General features: G+C 54.2%; 4 protein-coding genes across 4 annotated transcripts; all 4 read left to right on the top strand.

The window, feature by feature from the left end:
* Window positions 1–178: 178 nt before the first annotated feature.
* Z520_07292 (uncharacterized protein) lies at window positions 179–4,405 on the top strand (the record flags this gene model as incomplete). The annotated part of the gene is made up of 2 exons (XM_016777791.1): window positions 179–1,201; window positions 1,310–4,405. 2 exons carry the CDS (start codon window positions 179–181, stop codon window positions 4,403–4,405), a joined length of 4,119 nt encoding a protein of 1,372 aa, XP_016631301.1.
* Window positions 4,406–6,170: 1,765 nt separating this feature from the next.
* Z520_07291 (uncharacterized protein) lies at window positions 6,171–7,721 on the top strand (the record flags this gene model as incomplete). The annotated part of the gene is made up of 2 exons (XM_016777790.1): window positions 6,171–6,305; window positions 6,630–7,721. The coding sequence occupies 2 exons, from the start codon at window positions 6,171–6,173 to the stop codon at window positions 7,719–7,721; spliced, it is 1,227 nt and encodes a 408-aa protein (XP_016631300.1).
* Window positions 7,722–10,573: 2,852 nt separating this feature from the next.
* On the top strand, window positions 10,574–12,793 carry Z520_07290 (uncharacterized protein; the record flags this gene model as incomplete). Its single annotated transcript, XM_016777789.1, has 1 exon — window positions 10,574–12,793. The coding sequence occupies one exon, from the start codon at window positions 10,574–10,576 to the stop codon at window positions 12,791–12,793; it is 2,220 nt and encodes a 739-aa protein (XP_016631299.1).
* A 1,021-nt stretch (window positions 12,794–13,814) lies between these two features.
* On the top strand, window positions 13,815–15,752 carry Z520_07289 (uncharacterized protein; the record flags this gene model as incomplete). Its single annotated transcript, XM_016777788.1, has 1 exon — window positions 13,815–15,752. One exon carries the CDS (start codon window positions 13,815–13,817, stop codon window positions 15,750–15,752), a length of 1,938 nt encoding a protein of 645 aa, XP_016631298.1.
* Window positions 15,753–15,911: the final 159 nt, after the last annotated feature.

Raw genomic sequence — 15,911 nt, 5'->3', positions numbered from 1 at the left:
TTGACATGGCCAGCACGTTACCCAACCAACTAGGTACCTATGCCTAGCTATCAACCGACTTCAGCCTGCATCTGTTGCTCTACCGCATTGATTCCTTTTTGTTTGCGACAGCACCCTTTGCACGACCACATATTAACTGACACAGGATAGATTGTGCAGGCAATATACCACAGCAGCAATGGCCGCGCCTGTCGCCGCAGACAGCGACCTCATTAATTTCGACATTATAGAAACCCACAAGGAAAACATCCAGTCCCTACCTGGCGGCCGATCCGTTAAGCAACTCGCCTCGATACTATCACCTCTTCCCTCCTCCAGGTCATTAAGCGGCGCATGTACCTCGCCGACATTGGAAGAGACAAAAACACTCAACGACGCCATCCGACAAGAATATGAAATCGAACTCCAATCAATAGCAGATTCCGATGACCCTCTTGACATCTATGACCGATATGTCAAATGGACCCTCAATGCATACCCATCAGCTCAAGCAACACCTCAGTCTCAGCTCCTCCCGCTGCTCGAGCGGGCCACAAAGACCTTCCTCACCTCAACCCACTACAAAAATGATCCACGATACCTGAAATTATGGCTGCATTATATCCGTCTATTCTCAGACACGCCACGGGAGACCTTTGCGTTTCTCGCCCGACATGGTATTGGCGAGGGACTCGGACTGTTCTATGAAGAGTTTGCGGCATGGTTAGAGGCCGCGGGGAGATGGGTACAAGCGGACGAAGTATACCAGCTGGGCATTGAGCGGGAGGCCAGACCCACGGAAAGACTGACGCGGAAGTACGCTCAGTTCCAACGAAGATTCGATGCCAGGCCACAAGTCGACGATGAGCCCAGCTCTCCTGCCCTGCCCACTGTTCGACCCGCTCTCGCGGCGAAGATTGATCCCTTTGCCTCCGCCCATGTTGGTGACGATCCACAAGCAGCTCGCCAGCGGAATGGGTTAGGTGGTAGCTCCGCACCCGCGTCGCGCTCGGGCAAACCCAAGATGGCCATCTTTTCAGACGCCGATAATGCTCAGCAGCAGCCATTGCCTGCAAACAACACAAAAGGATGGGACAGTATTGGATCAGTGAAGGAACGCAAGAAAGAGAACACCATTGAAGCTCGATCATGGGCGGGAGAGAAGTTGAAGGCCGGAGGCAGAGTTGGATCGGTGCCCAAGATGGAGATATTCAAGGATCCGGTATGATTGACGTTTTTCCATGTCTAGTCTCAGTCAATACAAATCTATCAAGCCTTTGATCCTCTTTCCTTGATCATAGAGTGACTGACCGATTTCGTTTGACCCTAGGCATCACGAGCACATGGGCAATCCAAGCGATCCTCACCAACCCAAGACTCGCTGCAACCGCACCAAGTTGTCAATCCACGCACTGGTCGAGCTGAAAGGGTCTTCGTGGCCCTTGAAGTTATCTACCCTGCTGACACGGATCTGGAATTCAGCTTCGAAGAACTTCGAGCCATGTCTCGAGGCTGGGCTCAAAAGGATTGGAGGCAGCGAGAAGAACCAACTCAGTTGAAGCCGACTGCCGCCAACGCCGCCACAAATGCGAGGTCGAAGATCATCAAGTCTCGGGAGCCCGAGGATATTGAGAATCTCACACACTCGTTCGCCGATAAAGTCGACCTGAACAGCGGTGAGAGCTCGACCCTCGGTGTCCACGATGTGTCGACCCAATCCATGGTCGGCATGCCAGAGTCAGATCCTCGATCAGCAAGCAAGCCGCCGAAACAGAAGGAAAAGAAGCTGAAGATTAGAGAAGTCAAACAGGAGACGCAGACAGTCAAGACCCGACTGGAATCACCCACCGGCAAGAAGTTGAAGCGCAAAAATGGCCCACAGGAGCCAACCATGACTTTTCATTCCAAGGCTGCCACGAACGAGATATACGACATGTTCAACCAGCCACTCCGTAAATCTGCAACGGCCAGGGATGATACGCAAAGTGGCGATGATACCGATTTCACCGAGGGCGAAGTAGATGATGGGTACAGCACTGCAGGTGACGCCGAGAGCACGGTAACTGGTCAAGTGTCGGCACCCGGTAGTGAATTCGGTGACTATACATTGGCGTCGACCAGACAAAATCACTCACAGAGTCAAAGTCAGTCTGAAAGTGTCTCTCCTTGGTCCGACTTCACCACCAGCAAACACGTGCCTCCTCTTGATCCAGCACGTGTCAAGGACAAAGCATCCTCAGGTAAGAATCACAGGAGAGTCAAACACAAAGACCGGTTGGAGGACATGACAGAGAGCATGGACTCGTCCAACCAAGACCAGACACAGACCTCTGGTTTTGGGGCGTATGACACTCAAGCGATTGCTGCCATTGCTGAGGGCAATTTTGACGACCTAGACACCAAGGCTATTGCCATGATAGCCGGCGATTTCGATGAGGGTGCGGCAGACGCTGGAGAAGACGAGCCCGAACAAGACGTCACCGTCGCCACGTCCACGGACCAGGTCGCACTGACAGAAGACAAGGGGCAACAAGAGGAAGCGAACAACCACGCCGTCACTAACAATGAGGCTCTGGCTACCCCGACTGACGACGAGTTTGAACACCGCGAGATCTCCCATAAACCTCGTTTCATCCCTCTTCCACCTGTCGACTATGAGCCGACCCCAATCCGACCTTACCGTGACCCGGCGATGCTGGCGCAGAACAAGATGCCATTCATGACACCAATTGCGGAGCGAACTGAATCTTCACTTGCTCCATCGACTGTGTTCAATGTCCCCGGATATTTCGATTCCAAGACCCCGAGCAGGTCCCAATATGAGAGCCCGTCAAAGTTTGGGATGGAGAATCTTCTCCTGAGCAGTCCACAACAGCAAATTGCGACGCCATCGTCTGGCTCCGGGAAGAGAAAATTTGGCGAGACAGGCGCGACTGAGGATGAGCTCATCACTTCCTCGCCGCAGAAGAAGGGGCCAAGCAAGAAGACCGACCCCAACACCTCGCCGATATCTGTCTCCAAAGGGAACGACGACGTCTTCAAGACTCCTGCTTTGCCATCAAAGCCCGTTGCCAGATCGCCACTGACGAAAATTCACGAAGGACCCATCATTGCAGACTTGCAATGTAATCCGTGCGACGATGCTGTGCGAAACCAGATCCTCGGCTCAATGTCTCCATCGCTGGCCACGCAGAAGGGATATTACGATCATTCGAGCACCACTTTTGGCCGCTATCCCGCCCTGAAGTCTTACGCTGAGAAGCAGGCAAAGAGCAAGGCTAAGTTCAGTCCAAGAAAGAGTCAGAACGACAAAGTCCCCAGTAAAGCGGTTCCTCCGGTCCTCAAATTCGGCGAAACAACTCGGGTGTACGCAGTCAAGCGAGAACTGGGCGAAGGGGCATTTGCGCCGGTGTATCTGGTCGATAGTTACGACCCGGCTGAGAATGAAGAGGCAGACGAGAACGACAAGGAGAACAAGAGCCCACCGTCGTCTCAACTTGCTGATACGGGTCGTCAACCACTGGAAGCTCTCAAGACCGAGTCTCCTCCCGGCACGTTAGTCTGGGAATTCCACATCGTCCGTCTGATCAAACAGCGCCTCGGCTCTGCAGCGCGAAGCATGCAATCCATCATCCTCGCTCACGAATGCCATCTGTACCGCGATGAAGCTTACCTTGTCCTCTCGTACAGTCCGCAAGGGACGTTGCTCGACTTGGTCAATCTGGCGCGTGCCGAGAACGTCAAAGCCGGCAAGCCCGCCGAAGGGTTAGACGAAGTGTTGGCCATGTGGTTGAGCGTCGAGCTGCTGCGGACGTTGGAGGATCTCCATCGGGTGGGAATCCTCCATGGCGACCTCAAGGGCGACAATTGCCTTGTGCGCTTCGATACCTCCCTAGATCTGACGGCGCCGTTCGATCCGGAGGGAAACTACGGGTGGCAATCTCGGGGGCTGAAGTTGATTGACTTTGGCCGCGGTATTGATACCCGTATGTTCAAGCCCAAAGCACAATTCATCGCCGACTGGCCCTCTTGTCCTCAAGACTGTACCGAAATCCGCGAATGTCGACCCTGGAAGTGGCAGATTGACTATCACGGGGCTGCGGGGGTGATTCACTCCTTGCTATTTGGCAAATACATCGAGACGGTCCCAGCTGGTGGCAATGCGGTGGCCGGTCCAGGTCAAAAGAAGGAATGGAAACTCAAGGAGAACCTCAAGCGGTATTGGGAGAAGGATGTTTGGGGAGACGTGTTTGCGACCCTGCTTAACCCAGGCTGCGTGGCGGATGGGGAAGAGATGCCGATCCAGGGCAATTTGAAGAGAGTGCGGACAATGATGGAGAAGTGGCTTGTGGATGAGGGCGAGCGAGGTGGTCGGGATCTGAGGGCGAGCTTGAGACGGATGGAGCGGTTGATTTGCGTGAAGTAGGCGATCAACCACCTGCAGGTGGTGATATCATTTTGCTCCTCGGATACCAGATCACGACTGGGAGACCTTGGGGCACCGAAACTGAGCGAGGCGTTGGGGAGGGCGTACGGAGCATTGCTGGGTTCAGGAAACAATTCATGCACAGGTTGAACATGGGGAAATCTCTTGGAAACTGACGAACGGAGAGGGTATTTCTCGAGAGAACATGGATTTGCCGATGGCGCCCGGCACAGAGATCATACGTGACTGATATCCCCGCTTTCTGAGGGAATAGACATTGACATAAAGTGACAATGACAATAACGAGAACGAGAACGAGGACCAAATGGTCTCGAGAGTACATGAGTCCACGCACTATGATTTGCATTCGATACTGGATCTTCGCTACCGTGGCAAGGAAAGGAAGCGGAAGGATTGCCGGGGACGACCAGCTTGGTGCCATTAGTCTCGCAGACGCCGTATACAAGTACCTACAGAGCTGGGTACCTAGGTTCGGAGCAGGAGAGGGGGAGAATGGGGAAAAAGTGGGAAACGATCAACTCGCGTTACATACCTACCTAGGTAGGTATGTATCGACCCGGAGTCCGAGACGGGGTTTGTTCTTTGGAGATATTCGAGCCATTGTCTCCATGCGTCGACATGATAATCCTCGAGATCACCGTCTGATTGATGACCTCAGTCCTTTCGGGGTGTCAAAACATAGTACGAGGTCCCTGCTGAGTACTCGACGCTGACTCCCTTGTGCAAGAATTCCGCACCTTTTGAGCCGAGAGCCCATAAAGGCGCGGTTGATAGTTTGATACGAGACGAGTGATCAATCGGGGACTGAATTGGAAATCGTCCGTATTATAATACCTGGGTACCTAAGTACTAAGGTACCATATAGATTCCATCTACATAGCTACCGAAGTGATCGATCATCTTTTAAATTCTGTCTCCATCTATACCGCACCACACCACACCACACCCAACCCAACCCCATTCCACTCGCCCGCGGCGACACTTACCTACTCTCACTCCCTTACTCCCTCAGTACCCCCTGCGCCGTCAACCCCAGGTCTGTCGCAGTGTCGCATGATGCAGCGCCACCACCTGCAAAAGTGCTGACCACGGGCGTGACGGAGCGAACCAAGGAAGTGAGTGGTTCGGACAAACGTCAAGGGATCTTGCCTGTTCCTTCTCTACTTCTCTACACAGCACCTTTCCTGATCTCGATCTCTCTTTCTCTCGCCGAGTGTGTGTATGTGCGCGCACACACACACACGACTATACCTCGTACTAATACCTACGAACACCAACCTGCAACCTGCGATCTGCGCTTGGGGTGTGAGGGACGGATATATCCGTGGCAGACGGCCGTCCTCGCTCGGCAATCGCATTTGTAAAGATCCAAGAGAAAAAAAGGGAATTGAGACGAGACATTGTCCTCACGCACATACACATACACTTAACGCACAGACGCACACAAAGCCTGCTGCGGCGCTACACTTCGATTCCCCATCCGTGGCCCTTCTGCGCAATCCCAACCCTGCCCGATACCTGCGCCGGACCGCGCTTCCTCTCTCTCCAGGTATATCCATCCGGTACTGAAACATCTCGAGATCTCGTGCCCTCACCTCTCACCCGAGCGCAATCGCGCGCCCGCGCCATCGTCCCCCGCACACGGCGGCCGATAAACCCCGTCGAGGATTGATATCATTCAACACAAAAGTACCATTCCATATTTAAAACCTCTTTTAAAACATAAAACCCTCAATACCATAACATGGGCGACGCCGGTCCCCCGACGCCGGATCCGCTCCTGCAAGAGCGCAAGGGCGCCGCTGTCGACGATGGCCAGGTCGGGCCGGATGGAGCGACGCCGCTCAGGGAGGTCAAGGTGCTTGTCACGGGGTTTGGGGTAAGTCAATCAATTCTTCTCGTTCTCAGAGATGTATCCAAGGTGGCGGATCAAAACAAGAAAGAGGAGGGAGGAGATATCACGAAGTCCAGTCGAGCAGTTGAGCTGGCTCGAGCGGAGGAGGCGCCAATGCGGCTTGATCTATCCCTCCAACTGCGGTTGGAGAAGGTGCTTGTGCTACGTGACTGTAGCACTGTACCTTGACCCGGGATACGGGAAGAAGGATATCAGTCGACTGCCTCGCCATCTTCCCGGACTAAGTCTCATGTCTCATGTCTCTTGTCTTCATTGGGGCACATGCTAATCATCACCCTCCCTCTTTAGCCATTTAAATCCTTCCTCATAAATCCCTCCTGGTTAATCGCCTCGGCGCTGCCCGAGGAGCTTTATCCCTCTCCATCTACGACCTCCCCTCAGAAATCGCCAGGGTACAAAATCAAACTGATCGTCTACCCCTCCGCGATCCGAGTCTCCTACTCGACCGTCTCCACCACCGTACCCAGTCTCATCACGACCCACGACCCGGATTTCATCCTGCACATCGGCATGGCTGGCGGGCGCGACTGCTACTCCCTCGAAACCCGTGGGCACAGGGACCACTACCGGATCAAGGACGTGGACGACTGCGACGGCTTCACGTGGGGCGAGAACCGGTGGAAAACCGAGGGGATCCCGGAAGTGCTGTTCGTCGGGTGGGACGAGGTCGACGTGTTGGCTCGGTGGGAGGACGGTGTACAGATGGGACTGCGTGAGCGAGGATTCTTGGGAACGGGGGAGGTGGAGAAGATATTGTCGGACACTGCTGCAAAGGAGGCCGAAACGCCAGCCCCACGAGCCGCTGTGCCGCTCATTCCTGTCGGACGAGCAAACATACCCATGAACCTGATGTGGGGAACGAGTAATATGCCCGTGTCGTCGACCAAGGCGGATGAACATAGGAGAAAAGCCGTGGTCAAGTTGTCTTGCGACGCCGGCCGGTTTCTGTGCGAGTATGCCTTGTTTGAGAGCTTGAGTCGGAGATGGTTGGACGCGCAGAGACACTGGGACGGTGACAATGATGCCGACAAAGGAGATCAGCAAGCGACTGCGGATCACAAACAAACTGAATCGTCGGCTTTCTCGTCGACCTCGCCCGAGGTCAACGCCTCTTCCAGCTCTCCTCGGTCCGACTCAGACGTGGCGCTGGAGCGCGTCGGCAAGGTGGCTTTCCTGCACGTGCCGGGCTGGACGGGCTTGGAGGATATCAACCGCGGCGTGATGGTCGCTGAAGAGGCGATCCGCGCGTTGGTTGGTAGTTGGGAGGACGGGTACCGGCGGAACGGGAACGGGACTGGTGTGAGGGTTGAAACTCAGGCTTATACCAAGCAGCATTCCGAGGAGGCGGGCAGGGTGGTGGCGTCAACGTGGAGAGCCTGAGACAAACCGGCGCGAGAGAATGTTGTGCACATAAGGAGAGAGACCCTTGAAGGCGTATTTAAGTTTACGGGACACATGGACGTGATGATAGACCGTGTTCATAGGCAGGGATTGACGACTTGTATGTATGAGGAACGATAAACGAGGACCGCCATGATATTAGTGCCGTTCTTGATCGCCATGTTCATGCATGTCGCAGATGGTGAAGCCTAAACCCCACAGTATTTGGTTTCCGTGGGACGTGTTCTCTCAGCTTCAACATACCTATGTACGTCGAGTATCTTTCTCGCCTGGCGGATATCCTCTTCCGTCAACCGAGAAATGGTATCATCGTGGCTTGCATGGTGAACATGGTCCAGGCTTCAGCTGAAACGGGAACTAGACACGGGCTAGTAGCCACGATCATCATTTGAATAGGGTTGCCTTGCCCTCCCCAGTGCCGCTGGACATGTTTTGAAAGGAGGACATGGTCTTGAACCCCAAGAAAACTTTACCTTCCAACATGAATCTCCCGAGCCCCGCGGAATGCTGACGTCGTTTGAGCGTCTCCGCCCTGGGCAAGAAAAAAGTTTGGCTGTTTTCGTTTATGTAACCTGTCAGATCCTCGACAGGTTGGCGCAAGGGATGCTTAGACAATCGGGGTTCTGACTTCATGTTTGATTGTCGGCGTGGAGCAAGGGCGGGAGAGACAAGTTGAAACAAAGGGCTTGTTTGCTTTTCTCGGGTCCCCGGAGAAGGATACTCCACCGTCACATACCTGGTGGTTGAGCTGGGATGTTTGTTGATATGGTTCTGGGGTATTCGACGGATCATGGCTACCTGGGAGGTAACCAGCGTTTGATCAGCCCGGACCAAGGGTTACACAGTCAACTTGAGTGGTTGGACTCAGGCCAGCGAGGTCATTCAGCACAACTAAACCAATGGACAGACCGTGAGCAGGACAAGGATGGTGTTCGGGGTGAACAAACAGAATGCGAGTCGGCGTTTTCGAGGTGGCGTCAGCGACATATGAGGACCGCGGTTGTGGTTGCTGATTGGTAAGAAGTGACCCACTCGGACTCGGCTCGCGTATTTAGCGTCATGAACGCGTTGATCTCGCGTCTGCTGGTGCAGAACGCGTCGAGTGGGTTTTCCCTTGCGGCCCGCACACACACACACAATGTAACGGCACACGACCAACATCATCCATCATCCGGCGTCATGGAAAAGCATCCATTGCTGCTCAGTGACCAAGGGCAGCTTAGATCCAGACTTACGGGAGTACACTGATGGTAGCGAGGGGAAAGTGGAGGAGGACGGGACATGGATGGAGCATCGGAGACCGGCGGCATGAACGCTGAACACGCGAGTCTGTGCTTTTGCGCGTAATGGAGCAAATGGAGAAAGATGGCTGCACCTCAAGCATAACCGAACAAAGTGAAGCACGCACTCAACAAGAGACGAGGAGAAAGGAGTGGCTTGAGTGGGTGATATTTGGCCACAAACCGGAGTAGCTTTGCAGTAGTGATAGAGTGCAAAACGACCATCAGATGCAAAGGAATCAACTACGACTGTGGCTACCGTTGCTGCTACTGCACGCGCTGCATTGCAGTGCTCATCAGGCCTCGTTCGACTCACCATCAACACGTAATTGTCTCTGTTCTGCTCACCTAGTGGCCCCGTTGAAATGGATATTAAGAATAATGCGACCTCTGTCCCCCTATCGCGGTGTTCCTCTTCCTCTTCATTTTTCCTGTTTCTCTCATTATTCATTTTACTTTTCTGAACAGCGGCTGCTGACTTTGTTCTTGGGGGGTTCGGCAGCCCTGGGCAGCTTAGCCATTAATTAGGTGCCTACCAGACCTATTTAGTGCCTGGGGACGGGCGTGCGCGAGCCTCCCTTTCCTTTGGTCCCCCTCCCCCGAGTCCACCCTCTCCTTCTTCCCTGTTTGGTGCTCTCCACTGCATTGGAAACTGGGTCTTAGGTCTTGTACTCGGTACCGGGGGGTCGAAGCCCAGAACGTGACGCCTACAAGGACTTGACGAGGACCCTGAACCCGCTGCGACGCCCCCAACTTCCCCCCAACTCTTTTCCGTGGCTTTGGTGGCTTCCGCCCACTTTGTCCTTCTTCCTCCCTCCCTTCCCTCCCTTCCCCCAAACCCTCCCAAAGAAAAAGTCACCCGCCCGCTTCCAACATTCCAATCCTCTCACCCACCAAACAACCAAACCCGACTCAGATCCATATCGCCATCACATCACGTCAACAGTGTAAACAAATATTCTCTCCTGTTTGAACACCTACATCTACATACATCCTCTCAGTTTCAACCCGTCGATTCAGATCTCATCACCTCGTTCGACCTTCTATCTGCACCCCTAGTCCCGTCGACCAAACCCCCGGTCTCGCCAATTTCTCCTAACTATCAGTTACCACTTTTCCCAGCCACCGTCATTTTCTCGACTTCACCCGCTACTTACCTGTACCTCCGTATTGCCACGTTTTCCCAGCTGCGATCTGCCGACTTGGAAAGTCTGCGCGTCCAACACGCTCTTCTGTTGTCGCAATCCACCACCACTGTTTCGAGTCGCTCGTCCTTCTCTCGCCCTCCCCTGTATAGGCCTTGCTCGGACAAATATCAACCGATTCAGCCTGCAGCCGCCGTGGCGCCTTCAGATCGACTGTCGTCCGCGTGACCGACCGCATAACCGCATAGCCGTCTCAACGCGCGTCCACAGTATGCACGCCTGAAGAAAACCACACTCGAAATCCTCGACAGGGCTGCATCGGTCGGGTCTCTGCGCTTGCTTGTATATCGCGCGCCGAACATCAGATTGCTGGAAAATAAGCGTGCGCGCAGGACACAGCCAACCCATGGCCGACCGCGAACCCTCGCCGACTCTGTTGTCCTCGTCTGCACAGCGCAGACCACACATGTCCATAACGCTTCCTCGGAACTTCGCGCCCTTGGGCCTTGATGGCGGCGACGACCCTAAAACTCCAGATCAGACATTTGCGGAGCTGAAATTACCTCCACCGCCCCATCATTCCACCTGTCGTTTGCGCCGGTCGCGAATTCGAATGGACAACTTCCAGGCGCGTAACAACGCTCTTCCCGCAACGCTGTTTGCTTCCGACATCCCAATACCCTCCAGTGCCCACTCGGTACAAAAGGAACCTGAATTTGCCGATGTCGACTTTGCTCTACCGTCGATCGAAATGCACAGTCACTCTGGCAGACCCATCTACAACCACAGCGTCACAGACCCCTCCCCCAGCGAGAGATTGAAGTTGTCCGCGTTTAGAGATTCACACCTTCCCCGAACCCCAGTTGCCCAGACCAAGATTGTTCTGCCAGATTACAAGAACGGTGCTTGGGACATGCATAGGTCTGCCTCAGAATGCTCGCTCCGATCGGATTCATCCTTCACATCGTCTGAGGATACATTTACGACACGACCTACCTCGTTCGACGGCAGCGCGACCAGCCCTGAGAACGAGTCACAAGATCCCTTCTCGCCGACAAAGGTCAACATCATCCCGGACACGCCATCGAGGAAGAACAAGAAGCTCAAGGTCAACACCATGCTGTCCAAAGCGAATGTTCAATGGAGTATTGAAATGGATAACCATCTCTTCAATGTCTACCAAATGTATCTGGCAGATCCCACAGTGACTCCATTCAAGACGGTCCCCGGCAGCATCCCTCCGACGGGCGTTTGTCATCGTGTGGCACGGAGAGCCAAAGAGACATGGCCCAGAGCTTCCAGGGTCAATAAACCTCTGATTCGACGATACAAGATGCGCAATGTCATTGAGACTCGAATCACTGCCAGGGACAAGACGCCAGAACCCAATGACTTTCTCCGGACCGACCACAATGACGCAAGGGGTGCTTGGCCGTCAGAGTCAGCCACGAGGAGGCGGCTGAAACAATTGTGCAAGGAGAAGTTCACCATCACCGCCCACTATCAGCGCCTGCGCGAATCCAGGAGCCCGTCCCCATTCCATGAACAGTTTCTGCGTCGGCCGTCTTCTCGATTGTCTCGGTCGGTTTCAAACCAGGACCCGCAAGCATCAACCACCTATGCCACACGAGAACTAGGTATCTCGCTTGTTGCTAGCGGTGCAACTGCTCCTCTCGCACAGCTGGTGACTGGAGAATCGCCTCCATCGCAGCAGATGTCGGACGACTGGTTCAATACACCCGTCAACCATTCCTCCGACACCATGTCCCTCTCCACCCCTGCTGGTCTAGGTATCCAGTCTGAGCCTGACAAGTTGCAAGTTGCTACCAATATCCCACGCCTGGCTTCGCCGTTCAATTACAGTACTTGGAATGGATCGGGCAACTCCAACACCCAGCACCGGCGCCACATCAGCCACCACCACTTTGATACTGTTCACGCTACCGGGACACGACTGCTCTCGCCGTTCAAGCTAGAGCCAGAAAGCTCCCTCAATGTCAACAAACGACGGGCTCAGCATAACCTGGAGGACGAACTAAGCCCTAGTGGGAGCAACATTGAAAAGCTTAATGTCAATCTTAACCGACTGCCTGCACCGACAGCGTTTGAGCCAGAGCCGCAAGTACGACCGGAGCTGATTTTCACCGGAGCAGGGGACCTCAATCAGCGGCGAATTCGTGTCCGGAATCGCGGCGCGACATTGGGAGCTGTGAACAACCGAGAGCACGTCGAACGCATCTTTACTCCACCTACCACCCAAATCCCAGGTGCTGATGGCATTCCGCCAGTCCCACCGTTGCCAGCCTCCTTGATTGCTTTGGCAAACCCGAATGCGCGGCTGGGTTCCGGTGGGCTTGCCCCGCCCGAGCCTGATTCGGCTCAGAAGCGACTAGGAAGCCCGTTCGAACTGGATCCTAACAAGCGAAGCTACCGCTCCAAAAACCCTCGACACGTGCCGAGTTTGAGTGATCCTTTCATTAGCACAAGCGCGTTTGCGACGACACCGAATCATGGACACAACGGAATGAGCATAGGAGAACGACTGGCAATGTTTAACACTTTTCATCCACCTCCCTTTCCGCGACAAATGGCCAATCCACAACCAAGGGATGATCCATTTGCTTGATGCAGAAGCTGTTCTAAGTACAGTGTTTCTATTGAACCACGATGATTTTTGCGAGACGAGCATAAGTTTTGGAACCACGGTGGGGGATGCATTGGCCCAGGTTATTTGCCATGGCGTTGAAGGACAAGATTCAAAGCGAATCATATTTGAAAATCTGGAGAGGAGAAAATGGGGAGCTATTGGCGAGAACTTGCATGGGAGAACCTTGGCGCAGCATTTTTGGTTGATCGAGAAAGTGATTTGCATGAGCAGAGAGGCGGAAGAAAAGCAATTTGCCCTTGGAAGTTTTCATTGGGGCCAGCACAAGATCAACAGGCTTGATGATATCAGCGTTTGAAGATAGCGATTGGAGCTTGCGAAGCCGCATGTGGGAGTATTGAATGCCAGCGGCCCATTCAGAAGCGCTTAGCGATGTCTCAAGGTGGTTCTGTCGATGCTACAGATGCGCACCGACGAGACAGATTTGATGGAGACTGGGACAGCCTTGCCAGCAGATGGTCGATGTCGATGTCGATGGATCGGCGCTTGTTTGACAGGCTGGCCCTGGTTTCTGTGTTTATGAGATCATGAAATTTGACCTACGAGCAGGAATACCTAGGTAAACAATGAAGAATGAGCATTTGTATGCGAAGTTCGGTATGGATGGGCGTTTTCTCTCCAATTGCTCGTTGCCCGTAGAGCTACCTACCTATACCGTGTGTCTGGCCCTGGATCTACGCAGCCTGGTGCAGCCTCGCCCCCGCCCATCCTGTTCCACCAAAGTCTGACAGCGGCCTGTAAGACCAGCTGTGAGAACCTTGAAGTTTCTCGGCCTTGGATTAGGTGCAATTCTCACAGTAAGTACTTGTTCTAGGCCGATTTCCTCGGCAAGTGTCTGACTTGGCGGCTCCTGTCCGCTTAGACGCTGGGCAGTTTAGCCCCTCAATTGCATTAGCATGGCGTTACCACCTGCATTGTGCATGACATTTGGGTGAGATGATTTGCCCACCAGGATGACTAACACGCGGATCGTCAGGCGGGAATGGTTGGTCTGGTACGTTCCCAGGAGACCTCACGACGCTCACCGGAAGGTTGGAGTGGTCGAATCGAGGCGAACGTCGCCGACCAGAAGCCCGAGGCTCGCGTGAGTAAGACTACATACCATGACGGCGACAGCGACTCTGTCCTCCTTTCCACCTACCCGCCCCTATATGCAACGCCTACAATGCCGAAGCAGTCGACCAGTGCCACGACTGCGACGTCTTCAAAGCGCGTGCTGTTTATGAGCACCAAAACACCCGGTAACTTCCAGGGAACACGAGATCGCCAGGAGGTCCGCGCTCTGGCATTGCGTGCGGCGTCCTTTGCGCGACCAAACAGGAGAAAGAAGGCCAGAAGAACAGCCTGTCAAAAGACCCGATCAGCTTCGGATCGTGCTCCACCAAACAGTGCCGCCCAAACTTGGAACGATGATTCCACTGCGTCGCCCACGGTGACACCCAACCCACGGGCTCTCCTGGGGAATGGAGCGTCTGACCCATTTGACGCCATGCCCGTCCCCGTCACCGCCGACTGCCACGACATCCTGACCTACGTCCGATCATTCACATATGCGATCAACTGGCCCGACGAACTCGACGCGTGCCGGGCAGGAGGGAGCTTGTACCGGGCGCACCAAGTCATGTACACCAAGTATTTCGAACACGCGGCTCCCCTCAACAGTTTGCTGTCCTACGTCTACAACCTGATGGCCATCGCGCAGCCAGAAAAGGCCGACCTCCACCGGCAGATCTCGATGCGGTATTCCGTGAGCGGCTTCAAGGCCCTCCGAGATCTGATCGACAACCTGGACTACTCGTACGACCAACTCCTTCTCATCCTGCAGACCATCTGGCCGCTGGCAAGTGCAGAATATTCCGAGTCCGTTCGGACGGGCAACGACAAGTGCTCCCAGCACCGCTGCGCCTTGAAGAGGCTCATTCACCTCCTCGGCGGCCTGGACAATCTGCCCTTGGTCTACAGAGAACTGCTTGTGCATTTCTTTGCCAAGATTGCGGTCGTGACAGGTACACAAACCGAAATCGATCCTTCGTCGTGGGATCCTGGACCGTGGAATGGGAATGCTCACAATCTTGCATTGGCACCTCGAAAACCTGATGCGACCCGAAGTCCGGTACCTGGCTTGACTGACGAACCCCGCATTTTGCCAGATATCTTGGCCGCATTAAGAGAACTGGTCGCCGTGGAAGAGGTGAAAAGGCAGGGGACCTGGGTGGATGAAGATCACCTCAAACCCATATTCCGATGGTCATTTCTCCGCAGAATTGCCCTCAAGATGCGGCTGTGGAACCTTTGGCATGGTCCCGCAGATGAGCTCGATCCATGGCCTCTGTCAAGCACGGCAGAACGACTTCAAGACCCGTCTCTGTGCCTGGCGGCGCAGCTATTCATCTATCTCAGCCTTGAAGCCCATCCCATCAAACAACCGTGGTTCGCAGCACCGACACAACATGCGGAGATGTTGTCCCGGATCAAGGCAATGGACACGGTCCTGTTGCAGAGAGTGAAAGAGCTTGACCCAACAATGACAATCCAAGATCCATTGTTGGACGGGCTCGCGAACAGCGACTCTGATGCCCTAGAACAGGTGCAAGATCTTCTCTGGATCGTCGCCATTGGCGCATGCTTTGAGGAGGAGGTTAGGAAGCAGCAAGGCCAAAACCAGATGTCGGATTTGACGGTGAAGCCAAAACCAGATGCTCCTGTCCATGCAGGACGGGAGAAGCAGGAAGATCAGCAACAGAGCGGCGGCGTGACAACGATGCTGGAGACACTATGGTTTTCCACGCGCTTTAGCTTACTTGCGAGAAGGCTAGGGTTTACCAGATTCGAGCAAGTACGAGATTTGTTCAGAAGAGAACATGTCTATGATGCGATGATGATGGATGAGACGTTGGAGAGGCTGTTTTATATGAAATGAGGACATTTGACCAGAACGAATGCATCCCAGTTGCATTCATCCTGTCGGCAATACTTGGGTACCAGGTACACTATGCTCTAGGCGAGGCTCTCACGAGGCTTCCCCAGACAAAGCACGAGCTGTACCCACCAGACGCGGCTCGCCAGTTGCAACTTGCAG

This window comes from Fonsecaea multimorphosa, assembly GCF_000836435.1.
Source record: "Fonsecaea multimorphosa CBS 102226 unplaced genomic scaffold supercont1.14, whole genome shotgun sequence".
NCBI classification, from domain to species: Eukaryota; Fungi; Ascomycota; class Eurotiomycetes; order Chaetothyriales; family Herpotrichiellaceae; genus Fonsecaea; species Fonsecaea multimorphosa.
The sequence above is the reverse complement of the archived record's forward strand: the minus strand, read 5'-3'. Positions and strand labels throughout refer to the sequence as shown.